The 21,515-nt window shown below is 42.1% G+C and overlaps 1 protein-coding gene across 3 annotated transcripts in view; it reads left to right on the plus strand.

The window, feature by feature from the left end:
• The window catches only part of LOC147748685 (A.superbus venom factor 1-like), a 1,068,833-nt gene that overhangs the window by 853,355 nt on the left and 193,963 nt on the right, over positions 1 to 21,515 (plus strand). For all 3 annotated transcript variants that reach the window (XM_086963563.1, XM_086963565.1, XM_086963569.1), the window contains one exon: positions 6,089 to 6,179. In XM_086963563.1, the coding sequence (XP_086819689.1) occupies positions 6,089 to 6,179 (91 nt within the window). The remainder of the gene's footprint in view (positions 1 to 6,088; positions 6,180 to 21,515) is intronic.

Genomic DNA, 21,515 nt, shown 5'->3' on the forward strand with positions numbered 1-21,515 from the left:
GAGTGTCCCCATTCTTCTTTATTCTAGCACAACACCCTAAATTCCTGCCCCTTTCGCTCGCCTCAGATTTTATTATTATGTTTCTTATATAGCGCCTGAATCGACCCCGAAGGGGTATCTCCGCGCTTGCCTTGGGAACCCGTCCTGGCATTTCCCTGTGAGATAGCCCCTACAGGGCATCCCCAAGGTGAAAGCCAGGCATCCCGCCGCTGGGGGGCCGTTGTGGAGATTAAGCACGCTTAATGCCCAGAGTTGCAGAGTGTGAACCCATGATTAGGTCAGGCACCGAAGCGAGAATTATCGAGTCCATGGACATTTGAGCTCAAGACCCTGCCGCGTCGGGAATTGAACCCTGGTCCCGGGTCTGACCTCTGCTTCAGGGTCTGCCTGCTCTAACCAGTGAGCCACACTTCTCCACTAGATTTGGAGAGCATACCAGCCCTCAAAGATCATCATGAAGTCCTTTTATCCACCTGGGAACACGCCAAGACAGAATTACAATGAGCCGAAGAAGCCATGAAACAACAGGCTGATAAATACCGGCGCCCTGAACCTACTTACCTTGTAGGAGAGAAAGTGTGGTTATCAACTAGAAACCTGAGATTGGGAGGACCTAGAAGATTGCAGCATCGATATAGTGGTCCTTATACCATAGAAAAAGTAATACCTCCAGTTTCAATAAAATTGCAATTGCCCGAGGACATGAAGATACACCCTGTCTTTCATTGCTCCCTACTCAAAAAATACATTCCCCCCCTAATTCCCAAAACACCACCTCCCCCAATACTAATAGAGGGTGAAGAAGAATATGAAGTGAATATGATTTTAGATTCACGCAGACACAGAGTATACAGTATCTCATTGATTGGGTAGGCTATGCACCTGAGGATAGGTCCTGGGGACTCGCTGAAAATGTTCATACCCCTGTATTAATTTGCAGGTTTCATGCTCTTCATCCCACCAAACCCCGCCCCGGGAATAGACCTTTGGGTGGGAGAACTGTTAAGGTGCAGGTTGCAGGTACTGGAAACTTGGAGCTTTAATGCATGTACAGCGACTTCACTTGTTCACTGAGGTTGTAATTTTTAGATGGTCCCTAACTCCATTAAAGGGCCGTCTCCCCTGTAAGCTGATGCTTGGCTTACTGTTCCTGACCGTGACCACACCCCCTTCCTTGTTCCTGTGTAGCTGATAGCACTTCCTGTTTGTTAGCTTCGCCTCCGTTTGGAGTGTAGTACTTCAGGTGCCATTGAAGTTGCCTGGAGCATTGCTGTTAGTTCTTGTTTACCCACAATTTCATAGGAGTGTCGCTGTGCCGTTCCCTACCCTCGGGAGCCAGTCAGCGCTTCACGTTATTCCTCTTCCCCCTTTTGTTTTTTGCGAGTGCGACGCTGTTTTGCTCCATTCCTCATATCTGGAGCGGGCCAGCGCGTCTCGCTACTCCCCACCTTGCTCATACCAGACGTTGCTGCTCCGCTCCTTTCTCAGTTCAGGAGCCGGCCAGCGTGCCTAGTCTTTCCCTCTAGTTCTTTGAGTGCGTGTGACAGCCCTGCTCTTGGTCTTGTTTTAGAGCCGGCCTGTGCACCATGGTTTTTTTATATTCTCTCCCTTGCTTGTGATTGTATGCTTGTTTACCCGGCTGCTCCGCCCCAATCCTACCTAAGGAGCCAGCCAGCACAAATCCTTACATAGTGGAGAAGTGTGGCTCACTGGTTAGAGGAGGCAGACCTGGAAGCAGAGGTCAGCCCGGGACCAGGGTTCAATTCCCGGCTCGGCGGGGTCTTGAGTCCTAAAATGTCCATGGACTCGTCAATTCTCGCTCCGGTGCCTACTCGATTCACGGGTTCACACTCTGCGACTCTGGGCAATAGCTTGCTTAATCTCCACAACGGCCCCTCGCGGCGGGATGCCTGGCTTTCACCTTGCGGATACCCTGCCGGGGTATCTCACAGGGGAATACCAGGACGGGTTCCCTAACCAAGCGCCTTGATTCCTTCGGGTGATACGTGCGCTATATAAATCGCAATACATTTACTTTTAGTGTGTACAAGGACTCTGCTTCTTTTTACACCATTTTTTGTAGAGCAGTGTTTCGAGCTCTAATTACTTTCAAGTTTTTTGTGTCTTAGTTATTACTGAGACACCCACCTGGCACTCCTATTACCCCATAGCAAATCAAGAGAGTGTGTGGATGAAAGCTTCGTCCCTGAGGAATCCCTACTCCCAATAGCCTCCTTACGAACTTCCTTCAGAATTTTCTGTGATACTTCCTGTGCCTGGGATATTCCAGACGGTATTGGGACATGCTAGCTGGTAAGTGAACTATGAATACAACACTGACATGCATTTATGCTCTGAGATTGTTTGTAGATCTTGTATATTCAAACCAGCTTGTATCTTTATTTTATTTTTTAGCACTACGTCCATCTAGTTCCACATACCAGTGTTACCTGCTTTTCCATCTAGGGAAAGAGTGGTGGTCACTCTATGAATTATTCACTTCATTTTTTGACGACTATTTCTTGTGAGTGAATTCTAGATCTCCTCCTAGAGTAGCTGTTGAATAGTGTTGGGATTAGCATCTTCGCTCCTGTAGAATCAAGCTTGGATCCAATTGAGAATTGGTCTCAGACCCGACAGCTTTCAGCTCATGCTAACAAATCCCTGCGATCTTCAACAAATGTTCCTTTTAGAATGAGCTAAAGACATTCCTATGATGCAATAGGAACACTGGAAATATTTGCACATTAATTGTAATAAATGTATCAATATCTTAATTCATTGCTAGGTGGGCATTTCCATTCTAAACATTTCATTAAGCGGTTATATATAAAACCTATCATTTTGATAATTCCACATATGAAAAGCAAGCTGCATCTCTTGCCTATCATATTTAAACGTATTCATTCATAACCCTAAGCACAAAAGCCTAACTTGAAATCTGAAAAATGTTGTGCCACTTTTTAAAGGACAATCATTATTTAACATCAGAACCATGGATGTGCTTATGTAAACAAGGCATTAAGAGAGGAAAAATCCCTACTGTCAATCTGTTCCTGTTATCCAAAATAATGAAACTGTATTTCTAACTTTTAAAACAGCAGTCTGAAATGCAGGGTTTTACCGTGTTTGCACTGACTTAAATCCTAGGTGAGTCAGCATTCCTTGCTTTCTGTGGCCTATAGTTAAAAGACCGCTGCTGCTTAGTGACAGCTGACACAGCTGTTGGAAAGCTTCTTCTTTTAGTGTTGAAATGTAAGCACAGGGACAGTCTATTTAGAATGGAGGCATTTCAATGTATCGGTCTATCATGTGTGTTTAGTTCAGCAACAACCAATTTACTCGGATGATGTGAAATCCCTTTTAATATCTAATACAATGTATCCTTGGAAAATGCTGTAACATTTTATAGTTCAGTTTATTTATTGTGAAACACACAATTTCGTTTATGAGGCCTACTTTATTCCTATTGAATGTGAATTCTAATTTTATCTTTAGTAATTTGCATACATATAGTGGCTTACTCCGTCAATTTAATAGTAACTTGTAGCTATTTAGCATATGTTATATCATTGATTTCTGGATTTTTATTTAATATTAATTAAATGACATTTTGCATCACAGAATGATGACAGCAAAAAAACACACAAACAAACACATTGAGCTCATTCCAGACATTTAGAGAAGGGGATCATACATTCAGAACCCACAATGAAGCGCGCTTAAAGCTAGCCAGTCTTACACAAAAAGCGCAATCCATATTTACTTAAACAAGTACCAACAATGTGAAACCACAAACCACATAGACATTTAAACACACTTTTAAGCCACAGATCAACACTTAGGACAGAAACAAAGGCCAGCCCACAGACTGTACTTAAACTAAACCATTTGTAAATACTAGTTGTAAGTCATATTTACAAGAAGAGCTCCTCAATAGTATTCCAAAAGACTGCACAAAACAGCCCAACAGACTGTTTCATCTTGAAGAAGCTAAAATACACCAAATTCACTAGTTTTGGCTGGCAGAACAACAAAAATCGCTCTGCATATCTCCACTTATAAAAATGCGCAGAATAGGATCCTTTTTTAAATTTTTTTTTACATATTTTAATTCCATGGGGTACTTTGTCACCAAGGAAGAAATACGTTTTGTGTACCTAAACCTATTTAGGTATCCCTTCTAAGGGAGCTGGATAATTCAATTCACATCACATTATGGTACCTTCAAAAAGCAACACATTCTTTGATGTGTGCTTGAAACAGGCATGCCAAAAATATTGTAAAATATACAATACCATACGCAAAGTAGCACTTAAATAATGTGCAGTTCAAATTTTATAAAAAGTAGAGAAAAGTTTCCTCATTACCTGCCTACACAAATTGCAATTTAATTATATCCATATTACAAATATTGGCAAATTTCCCAAAACAAATCACATGTCGATGACCTTCCCAAAGCACAAATCTCCAAAGCACAAATATCTTAAAGCACAAATCTCTAACCTCTCACTGAAATCTCCAAAGCACAAATCTCCAACCTCTCACTGCCAAGTTCTGAATGACCAATCGTTTTTAGAATACTCATGCCAAAAAGGTTCTCAGTCAGGAGTGGTAAACATGTGGAGGATCAAAATGAGGAAGACCAGAAATACACTGGGCTGCAGAGACAGAGAATCCCCAGAATCTCTGTGCAGAGAGTACCTCCTTAGTAGAGTCCTGTCCTCCTCCGTAGATTCCTGTCTCCTGTCAAGATCACTCCCTTTGGATAGCCACTTCCCTGATGAGGTCCACGTTGGAGCGCCATTTCTAGAACACAGAAACCTTCTCAGGGGTCTCACTGATACACCTGGTCCTTTTAAACCAACAGAGAAGAGATTGGCACAGAACCTGTAATATAAAAATAACATCTTTAATAACCTCAGATGGACCCTCGGGAACTGTATGAAGCAGTCTAAGGAGTACAGAAAACAGGGGCCTTATATATGCTTAGGTTACATTAGTCAGCATAAAACCAAGGGGAGGTCCTGGCACATGTAAGCAAGCAAAATGACTAATATGGGTATACAAGACTTGCTTGCTCAACAAAGTGGGAGGCGAGTTACTTCTCCTTACATCAGCAAGAATATCCTGACAGTTCTATACTAGGAACAGGTGCATTCTACTAGCTAGGCCCCTCAGAGCATGTGCAAGGCTCTGGAAGAGGGAAGCAGCACATGGCTATTTAAAATTGCTGCCAAGTACAAAATGGCTTACAGCTCATGCTAACAAATCCCTGCAATCTTCAACAAAACACCTCAGCAGGGCTTTGGACACATCTCCCCAACAGTACAAATACATTACTACAGAGATGAGTTATATACCTCAGCAGGTGCGTGGACACAATGTTCCAGTGGGTACAACTTTATTACTACATTAAGGGTTACTACAACAAAGCAGGAGGTTTACCCTATATCCAAAAGTTCCAGATGGTATAACTGTATTACTACTGAGAGGGTTCATAACCTTTGCAGAGGCTGGACATAATATCCCACAGATTACACCTAGATGACTCCTAAGAGGGGTTGTACACCTCAGCATGGATTTGAACACAGTATTCCTGAGGGTACACCTATGTTACTTTAGTAAGGGGTCCTAAAAGAAATCAGGAGGTTGGACACAAGGTGAGTGGGGCTCCTAATACATTCCTACAGCTGTGTTTCCTGCGACTTATCAGGAGATTGCAGGATATACCAAAGGGGTCCCAGAGCATTAGTGCGGTATGCAGTCCACAAGCGTTCAAAACACACTGCATGAGACCGCAGTAATGAGACATCTAGTCGTGGTAGTTTAGTACAGTGATTGTGCCTTCAGGGAAGCAGGGGGTTTGACACAATAACCATGAGGCTCTAGCCCAAGGCCTTCACCACTGCAGTGCTTGAATACAATGAATTGTGGTATTCTAGTACAATACCTTAACCACCCCTCCTGCACTACAAACAGATAGGAAACAATGATGTTTATCACAGATTTATACTTGTAGGGTTTTCTTCTCTGTAGTTTGATAAATGCAGCACCAACATCCTCCCTCTCCCTCTTATTGATACAGGTGGTAACTATGTACAATGCCAAGCTAGCAGAGAAGGAGCTCCCCTGTAAGAACTTTGACTTGAATGTGACAGTCAAGATGGACAATGAGGGTAAGTCTGTATCTGCTCTTCTATTTCTTCAGTAAGTCTAGTTGTCTAGAGATATTTCACAGAAGCAGGAACTTCTTTGACAATATTACTAACAAGCATTTGCAATACAATCGGTCTCACCTTTGGGACTTTACATGCATTTAACTACGCAGCACATTGGCCTGGGTGCTGAAACATCTACTGTTCTTTAACATGGAGAGAAAGTAAGCACCAAACTGCGGAACACGCTACGTATGGGAACATATGGAGCGAAATATTACCTATCAACGGAAAATTATATTGTCCAAAACCCTGTTTTTAATATGGAAATATTCCCTTTTGGTGGTCATATCACTGAAAATAGGAGATTTGAAAAAAATAATATTGTCTACGGGTGCTCGTTGAATACAAGTTTCTATGGCCTGGAATCTACAGAATGCTAAAGTGATTCTGGTATTTTACAGACCTCTGCTGTTTGTTTTCTATCAAAAAAGTTAAATAAAAGCAACTGCCAGAAAAAAAAAATCCCTAAGTAGAAAGCAATTCTGGTATTTCACTAACCTTTACTTGTATTTCACTGACCTTTACTGGTCGTTTTCTACCAAGACAGAGAAATAGAGGCAGTTAAACAGAAAAAAGTCCCTAACAAAGGCGGAAGCAGACAAGTCCTAGGGCTGACCTCCAGATCCCACAACCTACATACAACAGATCTTCCAGACAGCGCAAGTGCTGTCTAGACTCGACCTAAAAAGGAGTAATTGCTGGGAATCTTCATCCATGCTATTCTTTAATTCTGTTAAGAGCTTCACATAAGGGTGATATAAGAAAACAGTTCCATACGTTTTAAAGTTTGGGGTTGTGAATATTCCGTCTGTTGCCTACGCCTGTCTGATTTTTTTTTACTGAAGTGGAGGAATATAAACACAAAATGCACCCTTACTGTTGTAGAATAGAAAATAAAAGAATTTGTTGAGCAAAAATAGTAGCTTTGGAACGATCCCTAGTTTGGAAGCAAGCAGTGAGAAAATGTTTCATATTTGGGAATGTGTTCAAAGCACAAAGACTTTTAAAATTATTTTCTGACCCGTTGCTGTTGGAACATTATCTATAGTCCAACTTCTGGCTATTATCTAGCATGAAATGATTATAGCAGTATATATCAGTGCACTATCCAAAGTATTGGCAAAACTGATCATAATAAAAAAATTGTTAAGAGCGATCACGGTTTCCTGGTTGGCGCTTAAGAATTCTACAGTTCTAAGTCAGTTGGGGCTAGCAAGTGAGCCCTGTAAGCTGCCAGCTCCCCTTCACGATTTTTGCAAATACAGGCAAAATTAAAATTTCCCCTTTTATGCTCCTACTTTCTTTGGAAGGCAGAACCAGAATATCATAGTCAGAATATCATGTGAAATGAATATTGTGTCCTAAGTGTCGTTTACAAACATATTGCTTCCTTGGAGATAATTGGGTTGAAAGTTCAATGTACCATATACAGATATAAAATCCCTTTGCAAGTGGGTCATTATTAGGCCAATGTTAAAACTTTTTTCTACTTGTGGTTCCATAAAATCACCTCAATTTATAGTTTAGACCATGTTTCTGGTATAGCAGAAACCAGCTGAAATATATATCCGAAAAATTAGTACCCCTGGGATTGGATTATGGGTAGATCTTGGAGTTTGCGATTGTTAACTTGTACCGGTGCTCATGCTGGGGTTCCCAAGAAACTAATGGAAGGTGATGCTGAAGGCCGAACAACTTACTACCAGGGTGGCAGTGGAAGTGAGGCATTGGGAACATGAGCAACCACCATAGAAAGTGATACGATGGATAGCAAATTACCAAAGCCACTCTTATTCTGCATTGGTGTACTGGCGCCCAACACCTAAACATCTTGATCAAACCAGGGTCAGACTGGACAAAAAATCAACCCGGTCAACCCAAAAAAATTGGCCTCCATTAGATAGTTTCAAAATTGTCCATGTTTTCAAATTTACTGCAGTTTTGAAATTGTAAAGACAAACTATACAAGAGTTTTGCAAGGTATCTGAAACTGCATCGATGTTAGCTTTCTGTGTACACTGTTCTTACATCAGAGAAATCAACAGTAAAACCCGGCCCAGCAGACCACAAAACAGGACCCCAAATAGCCAATAATCCAACTAGCCTGCACACTGACCTTTCAGACCAGCCTGTCGAGCACTGCCTGATTGCCAAATAGGCCAGTCTGAATCTGGATCACCCCCTCAGAAGGTGATTATAAGTTGCACAGTGCAGAGGTCCATGAATTACATAGGCTTGAATCACTACTCTGGGCCTGAAATAGGGATTAGCATACTAGCCCTGGATTCCTTGTTCATGGTCTTTTGCTCACAAACGTCCCTCCTGCTTCCAAGACTCCTGTGTGGAAACACGGGGGCATTGGGTGTGAGGTTGGGGTGGTATGTGCCACAAGACACAGCTCCACCCAACACGTATTAGACACTTTAAACAACAACTGCCTGTGAGGGATCTGCCACCCGGACACTGCAGAGTGAGGCTTTCAAAGCCAAACTAAGACTCCAGGAGACCTGTGTTTGGCAACTGTCATGACAAACCAGTCTAAAATGCTTCCTTTATACCCAAGACTTCAGAAACCTGTTCCAGCTAGCAAGCTTATGAGGCACTTAGCAAGAGCAGGCATGGATTCCACCAGAAATATGTCATCTGGTCAAGCGTGGTGAAGAGGCACCATGATAAGTGAAACAGTGAATAGAACTTAGGATAAAAAATGTTATCATTCTAAGTTTTTCAACTCCAAAAGCACAGACTAAAAGAGCATCTACTCAAAATACAGACTGCTAAAATCTCAACCATACTGATATAACTCTCTTCAAAAACTTTGTCATGTACTTAAACACGCTGTCAAATTCTTTTCAACTGATATTCTACAAGGGTTGCAGGAAGAGTATTAGTTTAACCCATTCCTATAATAGGTGGAGCTGAGTATGGATTGATTTGGAAATTTTCAACAGGTTGAACTTTTTGTAGGGAAATCAATATTTAAGTAAGCTTGATTACTTGGCCTTTATTTTTTTAAACAAAAATTTTGCACTCCATATTTTTCATTATCATTTTTTGTTTTTATACAAAACACTTTAGCCACTTGGACTTTGGTGTATCAGCAAAATAGTAGGACTAGAAAGAAAGCAGGAATTTGGGTATCTTGTAAATTTCATATCCTTCCTTTTGTGAGCTGTAATAGAGGTTTCTTAAAGTACCTCTGGCTGTGCATTTCATAAGAAAAACAAGCTTTGTCAAAGGCAGTTGATCTTGGTTTTAATTTGCTAACTAACGCCTGCATCAATAGCACATTAGAGCCAGATACTTCAGAGGGAGCCTTCAGAATGGACACACAGTTAAAAAAAAAATCACTTATGCAGTTCAGTTAAAGGAATGGAGTGAATTGGAGGCAGAAGGATACATCGAAACAGTCAATTTCATTAGGTGATAGTTGAAAGTTGTATTAGGTGAAATTGTTCAACCAAGACTTTATTGTCAAAGGGCCAGATGTACGACCCTTGTAAATTGTGCCTTGCAATTTGCGCTCAATTGTGAGTTGCAAATTGCAAGGCACATTTTACAATGTACTACAGTGTCAGAGACACTGATTGCGATTCCTAATGGGGTCGTAAAATGCGAGGCTCATGAATATTAATGAGCCACTCTCAATTTGCGACCCCAATGGGAATGCTTAGCCCTCCCAGGGATGGTGGCCTGCTGGGCTCAGCAGACCACCATGTCTAGTACTGTTTTTCAATAAAGCAGTTTTTTTTCAAATGCAGCCCGTTTTCCTTAAAAGAAAACGGAAGGCGTTTTTTTACAAAAAGTAAACTTTTTCATTTCATTTTGTTAAGGGCAGGCAGTGGTCCCTGGGACCACTGACTGCCCCTAAAAATATTTTCCCCTGCATTTGCAAATGGGAAGGGGTCGCCTGGGCTCAAAGCTCACTTTAATTATATTGCTAGGAATAGGTATTAAAATAGCTGTGCTATCAACTCCAGACTTAAAAATGAAAGTCAGGAACATTATGAACGAATAATCACAGTGGAGAAATAGGGCGTTAAGGTACTTAGGTTAGTTCATGATCCATCCACTGGACAGCTCAGAGTCCTGATTCTTTCTTGCTCAATTCTGCCACAATGGAGGTAAAATTGGAGAGTAAAACCTTTTTTGTTGGAGGGTGGTTTTGGTACCATGTACTTTTTACACAACGTCTTCGACTCCACTTATTGGTTCTCACTCTGCTCAGCGTTCAAACATTAGCAGTCTGAACCACCTTGATCCAATATTTCCTCTTATCAACATTAAAAGTTTATTACATGGTGTCTAGCAAGGTTTGTGGGGGGGAGTGATAACGTTTGTAAAAATGAGTTTGTGTTGTCAGTATGTATCTGATGTCATTCAATATTTTATCCTGACTATTTGGAACACATAAAAATCAGGGGCAAAGGCATTCAAAAGGTAGCGATTGTATATAATTTTTTCCTGGCAGGTGGTAAAACAGATGACAACTTTTTCACCTGGTGCTATTTTAGGTTTTAGATTTCTTCCTCACTACAAAGAAGTTGTATTCCTATTAGTTTCATTTGACTCAGGATATGACCGTGGGATTTCATCTTCACCTGATTTGCGGTAATCCTTTCCTAAATGTGCCAGGAGGATCTGTGTCACTAGGCTAGATGTATCATTAGTGTTGGCTGCTATAACACTGGACCAACTCGTAGAATTCGATCTTATTGACAAATTACACCATCAGCCAGCTCTGCTTTTAGGTAAGTTATTTTTCTGTTCTTGACCTCCCTTGCCCCAAATCTATTGCTGCGTCTGTGCTACTCATTATGATTATTGGATTAATTGATATGTTGGCTTCCAAGCTCATGGCTACTAGACTTTGTTCTGGTTGTAACTTAGAATGTAAAAAGGCACGAGAAACCAAATCACAAATATGGGGAAATATCTAGGCTTTGACTTCCTTGCAAAAAAAATGAGATGATTGGAAACCGGCCAAAGCTTAATTTGAAGCTTATTCCTGGTAAGAAAAAGGGATTTAATTTGGCCTCTCCTCATATATTTTACCTACCAGATCTTTTACTTAGCTTTTGATAATAATTCTTTGCTTAGCATGATGAGGAGAGGAGCTGGCTTTATCATTTTACCTTATGGAAACTTAAAGATGAAGCCTTCTTCCGACAGGTCTGAACCCTTCAGCATAGCCCGAAACATCTCGCCCAGAGTTGTAGTGGTAGGCATCTTCAACAACATTCGCGAACGGGACAACTGAAATGCCCATGCACAATATTGAAGATAGGGCACTGCTAAACCCCCTTTCTCCCTCTTCAGCCTAAGCTTCTTCCAGGCTAGTCTAGTGGCTTTTTGCTTCAGGATGAAAGAATTTAGCATGCACTGACATTTCGCTAATTGTTTTGTGTCAAAAGCGAGTGGAATAGAGTTAAAGAGAAATGTTATCTTAGGGAGGATAGACATTTTAACTAGGTTAATCCTTCCCAAGATTGATAGGGGAAAGTGCATCCATGAGTTCAGCTGTTTTGAGCACTCTTAAAAGATATGGTCAAGATTAAATTCCGGGATATTCTGAACTGTGTTGGAAATTCTAATCCCTAAATATCGCATGGTGGAAGCAAAATGATGGTGTGTATTCTCCATATTCCATGCCATTATCTCGGTCTTGTTAGCCTTAATTTCATATCCCGAAATTTTGCCGAATTGATCTGCATGTGCCATGATCGCAGGAAAGGGGGTGGTGATGGATGGAGCATCTGAATCAATCAAACTCTCACACCCAGTCAAAAGATCTGGGTTTAATCCATCACCGTTCTTTAGCCCACTCTGACACCCCAGTTCAGACATGGTTATATACAAATCAGTCTGACCCTGTGCCTCATGGGAACAGTCTAGCCCGAACTGCCAAGCCATGTCTTCGCTGGACCGGAAACAAACTTCTGAGGACCGGTTTCTGGCATTCCAGCCATCTTCAGCCCGGCTTGCTTGAATCCAGTGGCAAAGTGAGCAAAGGACTCACGTCTGAGCATACCCTGCCACACTTATGGCAGCCAAAAGCGGTACAAAAGGGGGTGGTGATGGATGGAGCATCTGAATCAATCAAACACTCACACCCAGTCAAAAGATCTGGGTTTAATCCATCACCGTTCTTTAGCCCACTCTGCCACCCCAGTTCAGACATGGCTATATGCAAATCAGTCTGACCCTGTGTCTCATGGGAACAGTCCATCCTGAACTGCCAAGCCATGTCTTCCCTGGACCGGAAACAAGCTTCTGAGGACCCGTTTCTGGCATTCCAGCCGTCTTCAGCCCGGCCTGCTTGATTCCAGTGGCAAAGTGAGCAAGGGACTCATGTCTGAGCATACCCTGCCACACTTATGGCAGCCAAAAGCGGTACAAAAGGGGGTGGTGATGGACGGAGCATCTGAATCAATCAAACACTCACACCCAGTCAAAAGATCTGGGTTTAATCCATCACCGTTCTTTAGCCCACTCTGCCACCCCAGTTCAGACATGGCTATATGCAAATCAGTCTGACCCTGTGCCTCATGGGAACAGTCCAGCCCGAACTGCCAAGCCATGTCTTCCCTGGACCGGAAACAAGCTTCCGAGGACCGGTTTCTGGCATTCCAGCCATCTTTAGCCCGGCTTGCTTGAATCCAGTGGCACAGTGAGCAAGGGACTCACGTCTGAGCATACCCTGCCACACTTATGGCAGCCAAAAGCGGTACAAAAGGGGGTGGTGATGGACGGAGCATCTGAATCAATCAAACACACCCAGTCAAAAAATCTGGGTTTAATCCATCACCGTTCTTTAGCCCATTCTGCCACCCCAGTTCCGGAATGCCAGAAACCGGTCCTTGGAAGCTTGTTTCTGGTCCAGGGAAGACATGGCTTGGCGGTTCGGGCTGGACTGTTCCCATGAGGCACAGGGTCAGACTGATTTGTATATAGCCATGTCTGAACTGGGGTGGCAGAGTGGGCTAAAGAACGGTGATGGATTAAACCCAGATCTTTTGACTGGGTGTGAGTGTTTGATTGATTCAGATGCTCCGTCCATCACCACCCCCTTTTGTACCGCATGATTGCAGGAAAGGCAGTGTCAAGATCTGCTGTAAAGATCAAAATGTCATCTGCATAGAGGGCCACCCTTCTCTCCCACTCTCCGTACTTAAAAGGGACAATGTTATTGTCTTCTCTTATTAGCTGTGCAAATGGTTCTATGTAGAGGTTAAACAGGAGAGGGGAGACGGGGCAACCCTATTGTGTACCCCTGGTGATTGAAAAGGGATCTGTCAAAACACCATTAACAGGTAATCTGGCTGTAGGGGCGTTGTACCGAAGTTTTATAACACGGGAAAAACCTCTTCCTACCTTAAACTTCATCAGCACATCAGAGAGGTATGGCCAGTTAACCCAATCAAAGGCTTTGTTCGCATCTAATGTTAATACAGCCAGGGGGAGGGTAAAGGCAGGCGCAATGTCATTTGCACCTATTAGATCGTAATTTAGGTCTGCTAACTGCCACCCTTGAATAAAGCCTTTTTGCTCTTTGTGGATGATGTTGCCCACTACTTCCCCAAACCTTTTTGACAAAATTGGGCGATAAGAGCCACAGTCAGTTGGAAGTTTCCCAGATTTTAGTATTAAAACGACTGTGGCTGCACTCCAAGACCCTGGGGGAGCTTCTCCCTTCAAAAGGATGCTATCAAAAAGCTTCACCAACACTGGAATTATAGGCTCTTTAAGAAGACGATATATCTCTCCTGGAAGGCCATCTGGCCCTGTCGCCTTTCCTATTTGAGAGAGATTGATAGCCTTTCTAACTTCGTCTTCAGTAATCTCCTTATCTAAGCCAGCTTGTTGTTCGTTCATGAGACTTATCAAAGGCTTTGGTCGCATCTAATGTTAATACAGCCAGGGGGAGGGTAAAGGCAGGCGCAATGTCAATTGCACCTATTAGATCGTAAGTTAGGTCTGCTAACTTCCACCCTTGAATAAAGCCTTTTTGATCTTTGTGGATGATGTTGCCCACTACTTCCCCCAACCTTTTTGACAGAATTGGGCGATAAGAGCCACAGTCAGTTGGAAGTTTTCCAAATTTTAGTATTAAAACAACTGCGGCTTCACTCCAAGACCTTGGGGGAGCTCTCCCTTCAAAAGGATGCTATCAAAAAGCTTCACCAACACTGGAATTATAGGCTCTTTAAGAAGACGATATATCTCTCCTGGAAGGCCATCTGGCCCTGTCGCCTTTCCTATTTAAGAGAGATTGATAGCCTTTCTAACTTCGTCTTCAGTAATCTCCTTACCTAAGCCAGCTTGTTGTTCGTTCGCGAGACTTGGTAGGCAGATCTGCTGAATGGTCCGATAAGTGGGATGGAAGGCACTCGATGTGTTTAACCAAATCCTTTAGAGTGTAACTAAATAGTGCATAATCAATTCTTGATCTGTGATGGTATTTTAAATTAATGAAAGAATCCCCTGGTTGATCACCTGAGCGCTCCCTCCAAATATCTGAAAGATCGATTTGTCCCATTATATTAATAAGGGCATGCCGTGATTTAGAGGGGACTACCGCTCGTGAGTTGGAAGATTTATCTAGACCAGGGTCTAAGACAATTTTGAAATCTCCGACCCAAATAATAGGATCAGGGAAATCAATCAGATGGTTGTTTCCAAACAGGAAGAATCATCCAGATTAGGACCATAATAAACGACAAGGATGATAGGCATATAACCTAGTAACATTTTTAAAATGAGCCATCTACCGCTAAAGTCCTCCCTACATTCCAATACTTGTGCCTTAGCTTGTTTTTTAAATAAAACCATCACCCCTCTGATGTTTGCTGATTGATTTGCAGATACAAAGGTGTCAACCCACTTCTGTTTTTTTAATATCTCTACTGACTCTTCCTTTAAAAGATGTGATTCCTGTATGGCAATGACCTGTGCCGGCGAATCTCCTAAATATTGTAATATTTTAGCTCTTCTATTCTTCGTGCGCAGGCCATAGACATTCCATGACAGAAACTGTATCAATGCCATCTCTGAGCTTTTACTGCCACCTGTACATCGATCAAAGGAACCCAGACGCCGCATGGATCTATTCTTACCTTGTCTCCTAACCTACCCTGAACCGAAACCAGGGCTCTCTGAATTCTCTCACCATGGAAGTTGAAATCAAAAACATAACAATGGAGTATCAAAAAATGAGGATCTTTTACTCTTATTCCCCCAGTGCTCCCCCCCACCCTTTGGGAAACCCATCCCTTATTCCAATGGCCTGATAATCGGCCAATTTGCATCCACTGCATCTGCCGACGCCCCTCCCCCGCCACATAGCATGCACTGCCCAAAATTATCCAAATTATCTAAAGTTATCCACTGCTGCACTAATTGTTTAGCGCGGTGCTAAAGATGTACCATCAATATCCCAGTCCACCCGCAATTTAGCAAGAGGAAAAAAACAAAGAAAACCTGGTTTTGTTATTATTATATTTTTTATTTTTATTTTATTTTCTTTCTAGATTTATTTTTCAAAATCACCTCTTTATTTTATTTTATTTTTTTTCCTTTTTTCCTTTATTCTCCTTTCCCCACTTTTTTCCCTTCTCTCTCATTTCCTTTCATCCTTTTTTCCTCTTCTTTTTTTTGTAATTCTACCCATTTTTTTTTTTTTTACCTTTCGCCTTCCCCCCTCCTCCTATTTTCCTTTCCATCCTTCAAGCCTTTCCATCCTTCCTAACCTACGCATCTGTTCTTTTGCCTCACAGCTCATTTCTATAGTTTTTTTATTATTTATTATTTATTTATTTAGTGGGTTTTTTCCATGATTCTTCTTCTCTTTTATTTTCTCTTTTTCCCATTTTTTTGTCTCTTTAATATTCACTCTGTCCTGTTTTTTTTTTTTGATGTATAGGACATTTTTGCTTCTCCTGGGGGGGAAACCTCAACTGAGAGAGAATCTGTTATTACTTAATATTCCGCTCATTCCTTTTTCCTTGATACATCTCGCAAGGACTCAAGTAGCTCGTCCGCTTCGTGCGGGGTTCTGATATTGTACATTTTATTATTAAACATAATTTTAAGGAAGGCAGGAAATCTCATCTGCACTGTAGCCCCCAGTGACCTAAACATGTCCATTCTCTGGCCTAATTCCCATTGGCGTTCCAAGGTCACTTTAGATAGATCCGAACGGACCTCGAACGAAAAATCTGAACCCTTCAACGATTTAGACTTGAGTGCCAAGTTTAAGTTCTTCTCTTTTATGGCATAAGTAAGAAAATTTACAAGAATCTTCCTTGGTTTTGGTCTGTTGGGATTAGGACGAAACGGATCCCTGTGAATCCTCTGAATGTCTTTTTCTAGGAACCTCACTGATTCCTCGAGGTTCAGAGAGTCCTTGAGCAATGCCACTATATACATTTTTAAGTCACTCCCTTCCTTGCCCTCGGGAATTTTTAGGAGGCGTAGATTATTCCTATGTGAGTGGTTCTCAAGGGACTCAACTCTCTCTCGGAGAACATCACCATCCCTGCGCAGGGCTTGAATTTTAGTTTCTGCTTACCCTAGGTTAGCTTTCAGATGTTCGACACAGCCCTCCAGGTTTTCGGTTCTTACATTCAATAGATCGACTTTCTTCTCTAGGGCATCGCATACAGCTCTGATCTCAGACTGTTTTTTTTCTTCAGAGACTGCAAACCCCTGTTTTATGTCATTCGTTAATGACAGAAATAGGGCCTCTATCGAGTTACAGCCTGAGCCTGCATCTTCCCCTCCACCCCTCTCACAGGCCATTGAAGGGACAATCTCCGCAGGAATCTTAGTGGGAGGAACGGTGGTTAATGAACCCTCAGACGTCGTTGTCTTACTTTCCGCGGTCGATGAAACTGCTAAGGGTTGTAACCCAAGGGACATGAGATGGCTAGATGTAATAACAGAGGTAGCTATTGGTATAGTAGAGTCAGTGGAACTCACAGGATTTGCCATCCTAGAGGGGGTAATGGGGTAATGGGGGAAGAGATAGAGCCTTGTACGGGGCAGGAGAGCCACCCTGCTCAGGAGAGGTTTCTTGGTTAATAACGTGCAGTATCTGGGGTTGTACCTTGAAGAAAGAACGTAACAAGGGGTGATCTTAATAGAAGTGGGCTTCAAAATGGGCTTAACCGCACCTTTGCTTCTAACCCCTTTAACACTCCTCTCCTTCACTTGATAGTTTTGGAAAGCAGTGTCCCGTTCTCCTCTTAGTTTAGCTTCAAGTGTGTCCTTAAGAGACCCTGGTGTACCAGTATCCCTTTCTGAGCTGCACTCAACACTATGCAGGAGTCTCTTTTCCCCCCTTTCCTGTGTGTGGCAGGTTTAGTAAGTTTTCCGAGGGTTCCACTGTCCCCGCTACCCAAAGTCGAAGCCGAAGTCGGGACCAATGTGTACGTAGAGGGGGTTTCTAACAGCGTGTCAGCAATGTTCTTACCGGCAATAGACGACTTGCCCCCACACTTGCCTTCAGAATTGTAATCAGGCGCAGGGCTAACAGAGGAGTCGAAAACCTTCTCGACGCCAGCCACCACCCCCAGCAAGAGGAAAGCTCCAATGTTGCTTGTGCTGACACTGCGAGACCACGAGCCGCCGCTCTGCGACAGCGTCTCAACTCCAGGGCAGCTCAGTCCCAGCGTGTCAGAGACGAAGGGTACGGAGAAGTCCGTCTGTCCCCGGGACACATCCAACGGCCGTTCACCTGAGCTACAGAGGAGGTGAGACCGGGCACCGCAAGGGTAGTCAAAAGCACCGTAGCTTCAAAGCATATTTCGAAGGCTGCTGGGAGGGGGAGAGCAGAGCTTGAACATGCGCTGCCGCTCAGCTAGCGGGCACCATGTTTCCCCTGAATGTCCAACAAAAAAACAGATATTTTGTGCATCTAAATACATATAATACAAAATACACAGACTATGTTATTATTCTTAAGATCAATATATGAAGTTGTTGTGACTGGTGGTCAGTATTGGCAATTGTTTCGTTTTTTCATTTTTTAACGAGTGGGCCTGCAGCATTGAATGTGCCACCCACATGAGTATCTCTAAAATGGTGTCTCAGGCCTGCCACCACAGTGCCTGTGTGCAGTTGCTAACTGCCATGCTGACTAGCCAGGCCTAACCCTTCCCTTTCTGTGCACATTAGACACCCCTCTGGAAGGCCCAAGGTACCGCCCTGGGCAAGGTGAAGTGTATATGAAAGGTGGGAGAGCATGTACTAGTGCGGGTGACATGCTCTGATAGTGATATACTGCCAATTTTGTTTTTCACTATTGAAAGACCATCTTGCCCATAGGCTAGAATTGGGAATGCTGTGTATAATGTTTACCTGCATTTCTTCCCATAGGAGCAAGATGGAAAATTGAAGTTTGGTATACCTGAACTCAGAATTTAATAACCCATCTTTTAGGAAGGATGTTTTTAAATCCTGTGTTTTAAAACAGCACTTTTAGAAAGTGGATGTTTTCTTGTCTAACCTTTCTGTGTGCCTCTGTCTGTTTGTGAATTGACCGTCTGGTTTGTGAGTGACAGGGGCTGCGGTGGCTCTGGAAGGCTGGGTGAGTCAGCACTAGGGTGAATATAGGGCTGTGGCTGCCTTCCACAATGCTGGCTCCACCTCCTGCTGGGCGGCTGACGACCCTGCCCCTCTCTCTCAAAGGAAAGAAGGAGTCATGTAAACAGAGTGCTCCAGGACTGACCAGAACATGTTTGGACTGAGCAAAGGCCTCTCTGCCTTCAGAGAACAAAGAAAATATTGGTATAAAAAGTGATACCATGGAGAATAGCTGGAAGACTGAAGAGGAAGGACTGCCCTGCTGTGTGTTTTTAGGCTGACCTGCAGTTGCTATTCTGCCAAGGAGAGGGGAAGTACTTTGCTGTTGCTATGTCTCCTGCTTGAACAGATCTCCAAGAGCCTGAGGAGAGCTGGCCTCCTGTTAAGAAGTCCCAGGAACAAAAGGAATTCACCCCAGTTTCCCCCTAAACTCTGCTGTGTGAGTTCTGACCTGCCTAGAGTGTTTGATCCAGTTAAGGGGGCCTCTGGAGGTCGTTTCCTTCTGTTTGGGGAGCTGGACAAGAAGAAAAGAAGAAGATCTACAATTTGCATGCATTGCTTGCTTGCAGAGCGCATCATCGGCAGTGCGAGAAGATTCCCATTGCCGCGAAGATTGTCGCACCTGTTGCCGCGGCAAGAACTGACGCATCGTTCGCTTGTGGAGCGCATCACCCCAGTGCGGGAAGATTCCTGTCGCTGCGAATATCGTCGCAGAGCCTGTCATCACTGTGAGAACCGTCACACCGCTTGCTTGCAGAACCGCATCCCGTCACTGCGAACATCGTCGCATAGTCCAGACCAGATTCGTTGCAACACGCCCGCTGCATGCAGCAGGGTTGTCACATTGCCTCCCCAGGGTCTCAGGAGTGACGCATTGCTTGTTTTTCGACGTTGCACAAACAAATCTCAAGGTCCAGATGACCAGATGGTATTTCTGCGAATTTTATAAGGAATTTTCACCTCACCTTTCATCACATTTGCTTTCTTTGTTTTCCTATTTTAGTCATTCTGGGTCTACTTCATCATCGTTCTCTGAATTGTTGATTATAGTTCTCCCGAAACCGCATGAACACCCTTCTCTGGTTACAATTGATCACCCTATTTCTTTAATGAATCAACATTGTAAACTTTATGCTAAAATTATTGCAACTAGATTAGCTATTGTACTTCCTTATATTATATATGTGGACTAGTCTGGCTTTATGAAAAATAAACTTTCAACAAATAATACTAGATTATTATTTCATGCTATTGAAACTGGATCATTACTGCTGTTTCCAGCAGGAGTTTTAGCATTAGTTGCAGAAAAGGCTTTAGATAAATTTTTTTGGCAAAACCTCTTTTCGAAACTTGTCTACTTTTAATGTTTGTACATTGTTTGTCTGTATGATTTCAGCTCTCTACTCTGTATGCCAAACTTTTTATTTATGGTCGACTCTCCCATGACATCAGATATTTTTAAATATGAATTGCTATGTAACTTTATTGCTGATTCATTCCTGAATGACTTTTTCTTCAATCGCTTCTTCTGATTTAGAAGTGAATCTCCAAACATTAGCATCTTCAGCCCATGTGGTGTCATTGTTATTTAAAAAAATAAAATAATTCTAATGGGAGTAATATCAATTTTCTTTCTACCTTTTGGAAGAAAGAATTAGATTTGTCTTTATCTTTGGATAAATAAAGGAAGATTTGATTGAATTCTGTCTCGGGAAGGTTGCCTGTAACAGTATATCAAACTAATTCCTTTATATTTTTAATTGTCTATCGACTCTCTTAAAACTACATATTGTAAAACTGTTAAAATCTTCCACTTGTTGGAACTGTTCTTTAAATATAGGTTCATTAAGACATATGTTATATGATTGTCATATTGTTAAGGAGTTCTGGGGTGAAGTTTAGTAGATAACTACTCATATATTGAATGTTAAATTATACAATGTTTATCATATACAATAGTTATTTGTAAATCCTCTTCTCTCTCCACTAAAATGGCTCTGCTTAACAACAAACTTTTACATTTCTTAATATCCTCAGCTTTACAGTCAATTACCACTAATTTGAAAGATTCCTCATTATTATAAGTTCATGCTTGGTGGGTTTGGCTACTTTTTACTAGAAGATGTGCTAATTAGGCATTATCTGGTATCATTCATAATACTCCGTATTATCAAAATGTTTGGAAACCAGTTGATGATTATTTAGGTTTGAATCGTTAGTAAGTGTTAGTATAGTATAACTTTATATGGTTAGGCGTAATACTTACCTTAGTAGCTCTATAATGTTACTGATGTAGAATTATGATGTTGTCCTTTTCATTTCTATTACAGCGATATGATTTTTGTGTTATAGGTACTTTATAAAATAGTCATGATGCTAATTTATAAATTATAATGTTTATCTACTTACATATTATTTTATTGGATAAACATTTATACCTTTTCAGAGCTCTTTTTTGTATGTTTTCTCCCGTCAAAAATGTAATAAAATATTTTGAACACAAAAAAAGCTAAACCTTTGCCCAATGGAGAAGAAACCAAGGCAGAACGCAACTCACGCTGTTACACCTTAGTATGCAGGAACCTTTTTTAACCTTTTGAAGATATTACCTCAATGATGAATCTTGTCAGGCCACATGTTCATTATGTCACCCATATGCCTCCTGGTACAACCATGGCTCCCCTTGACAACATTTACTTGCTTATTTCT

Source organism: Lissotriton vulgaris, chromosome 1_1 (assembly GCF_964263255.1).
Source record: "Lissotriton vulgaris chromosome 1_1, aLisVul1.2, whole genome shotgun sequence".
Lineage (NCBI taxonomy): Eukaryota > Metazoa > Chordata > Amphibia > Caudata > Salamandridae > Lissotriton > Lissotriton vulgaris.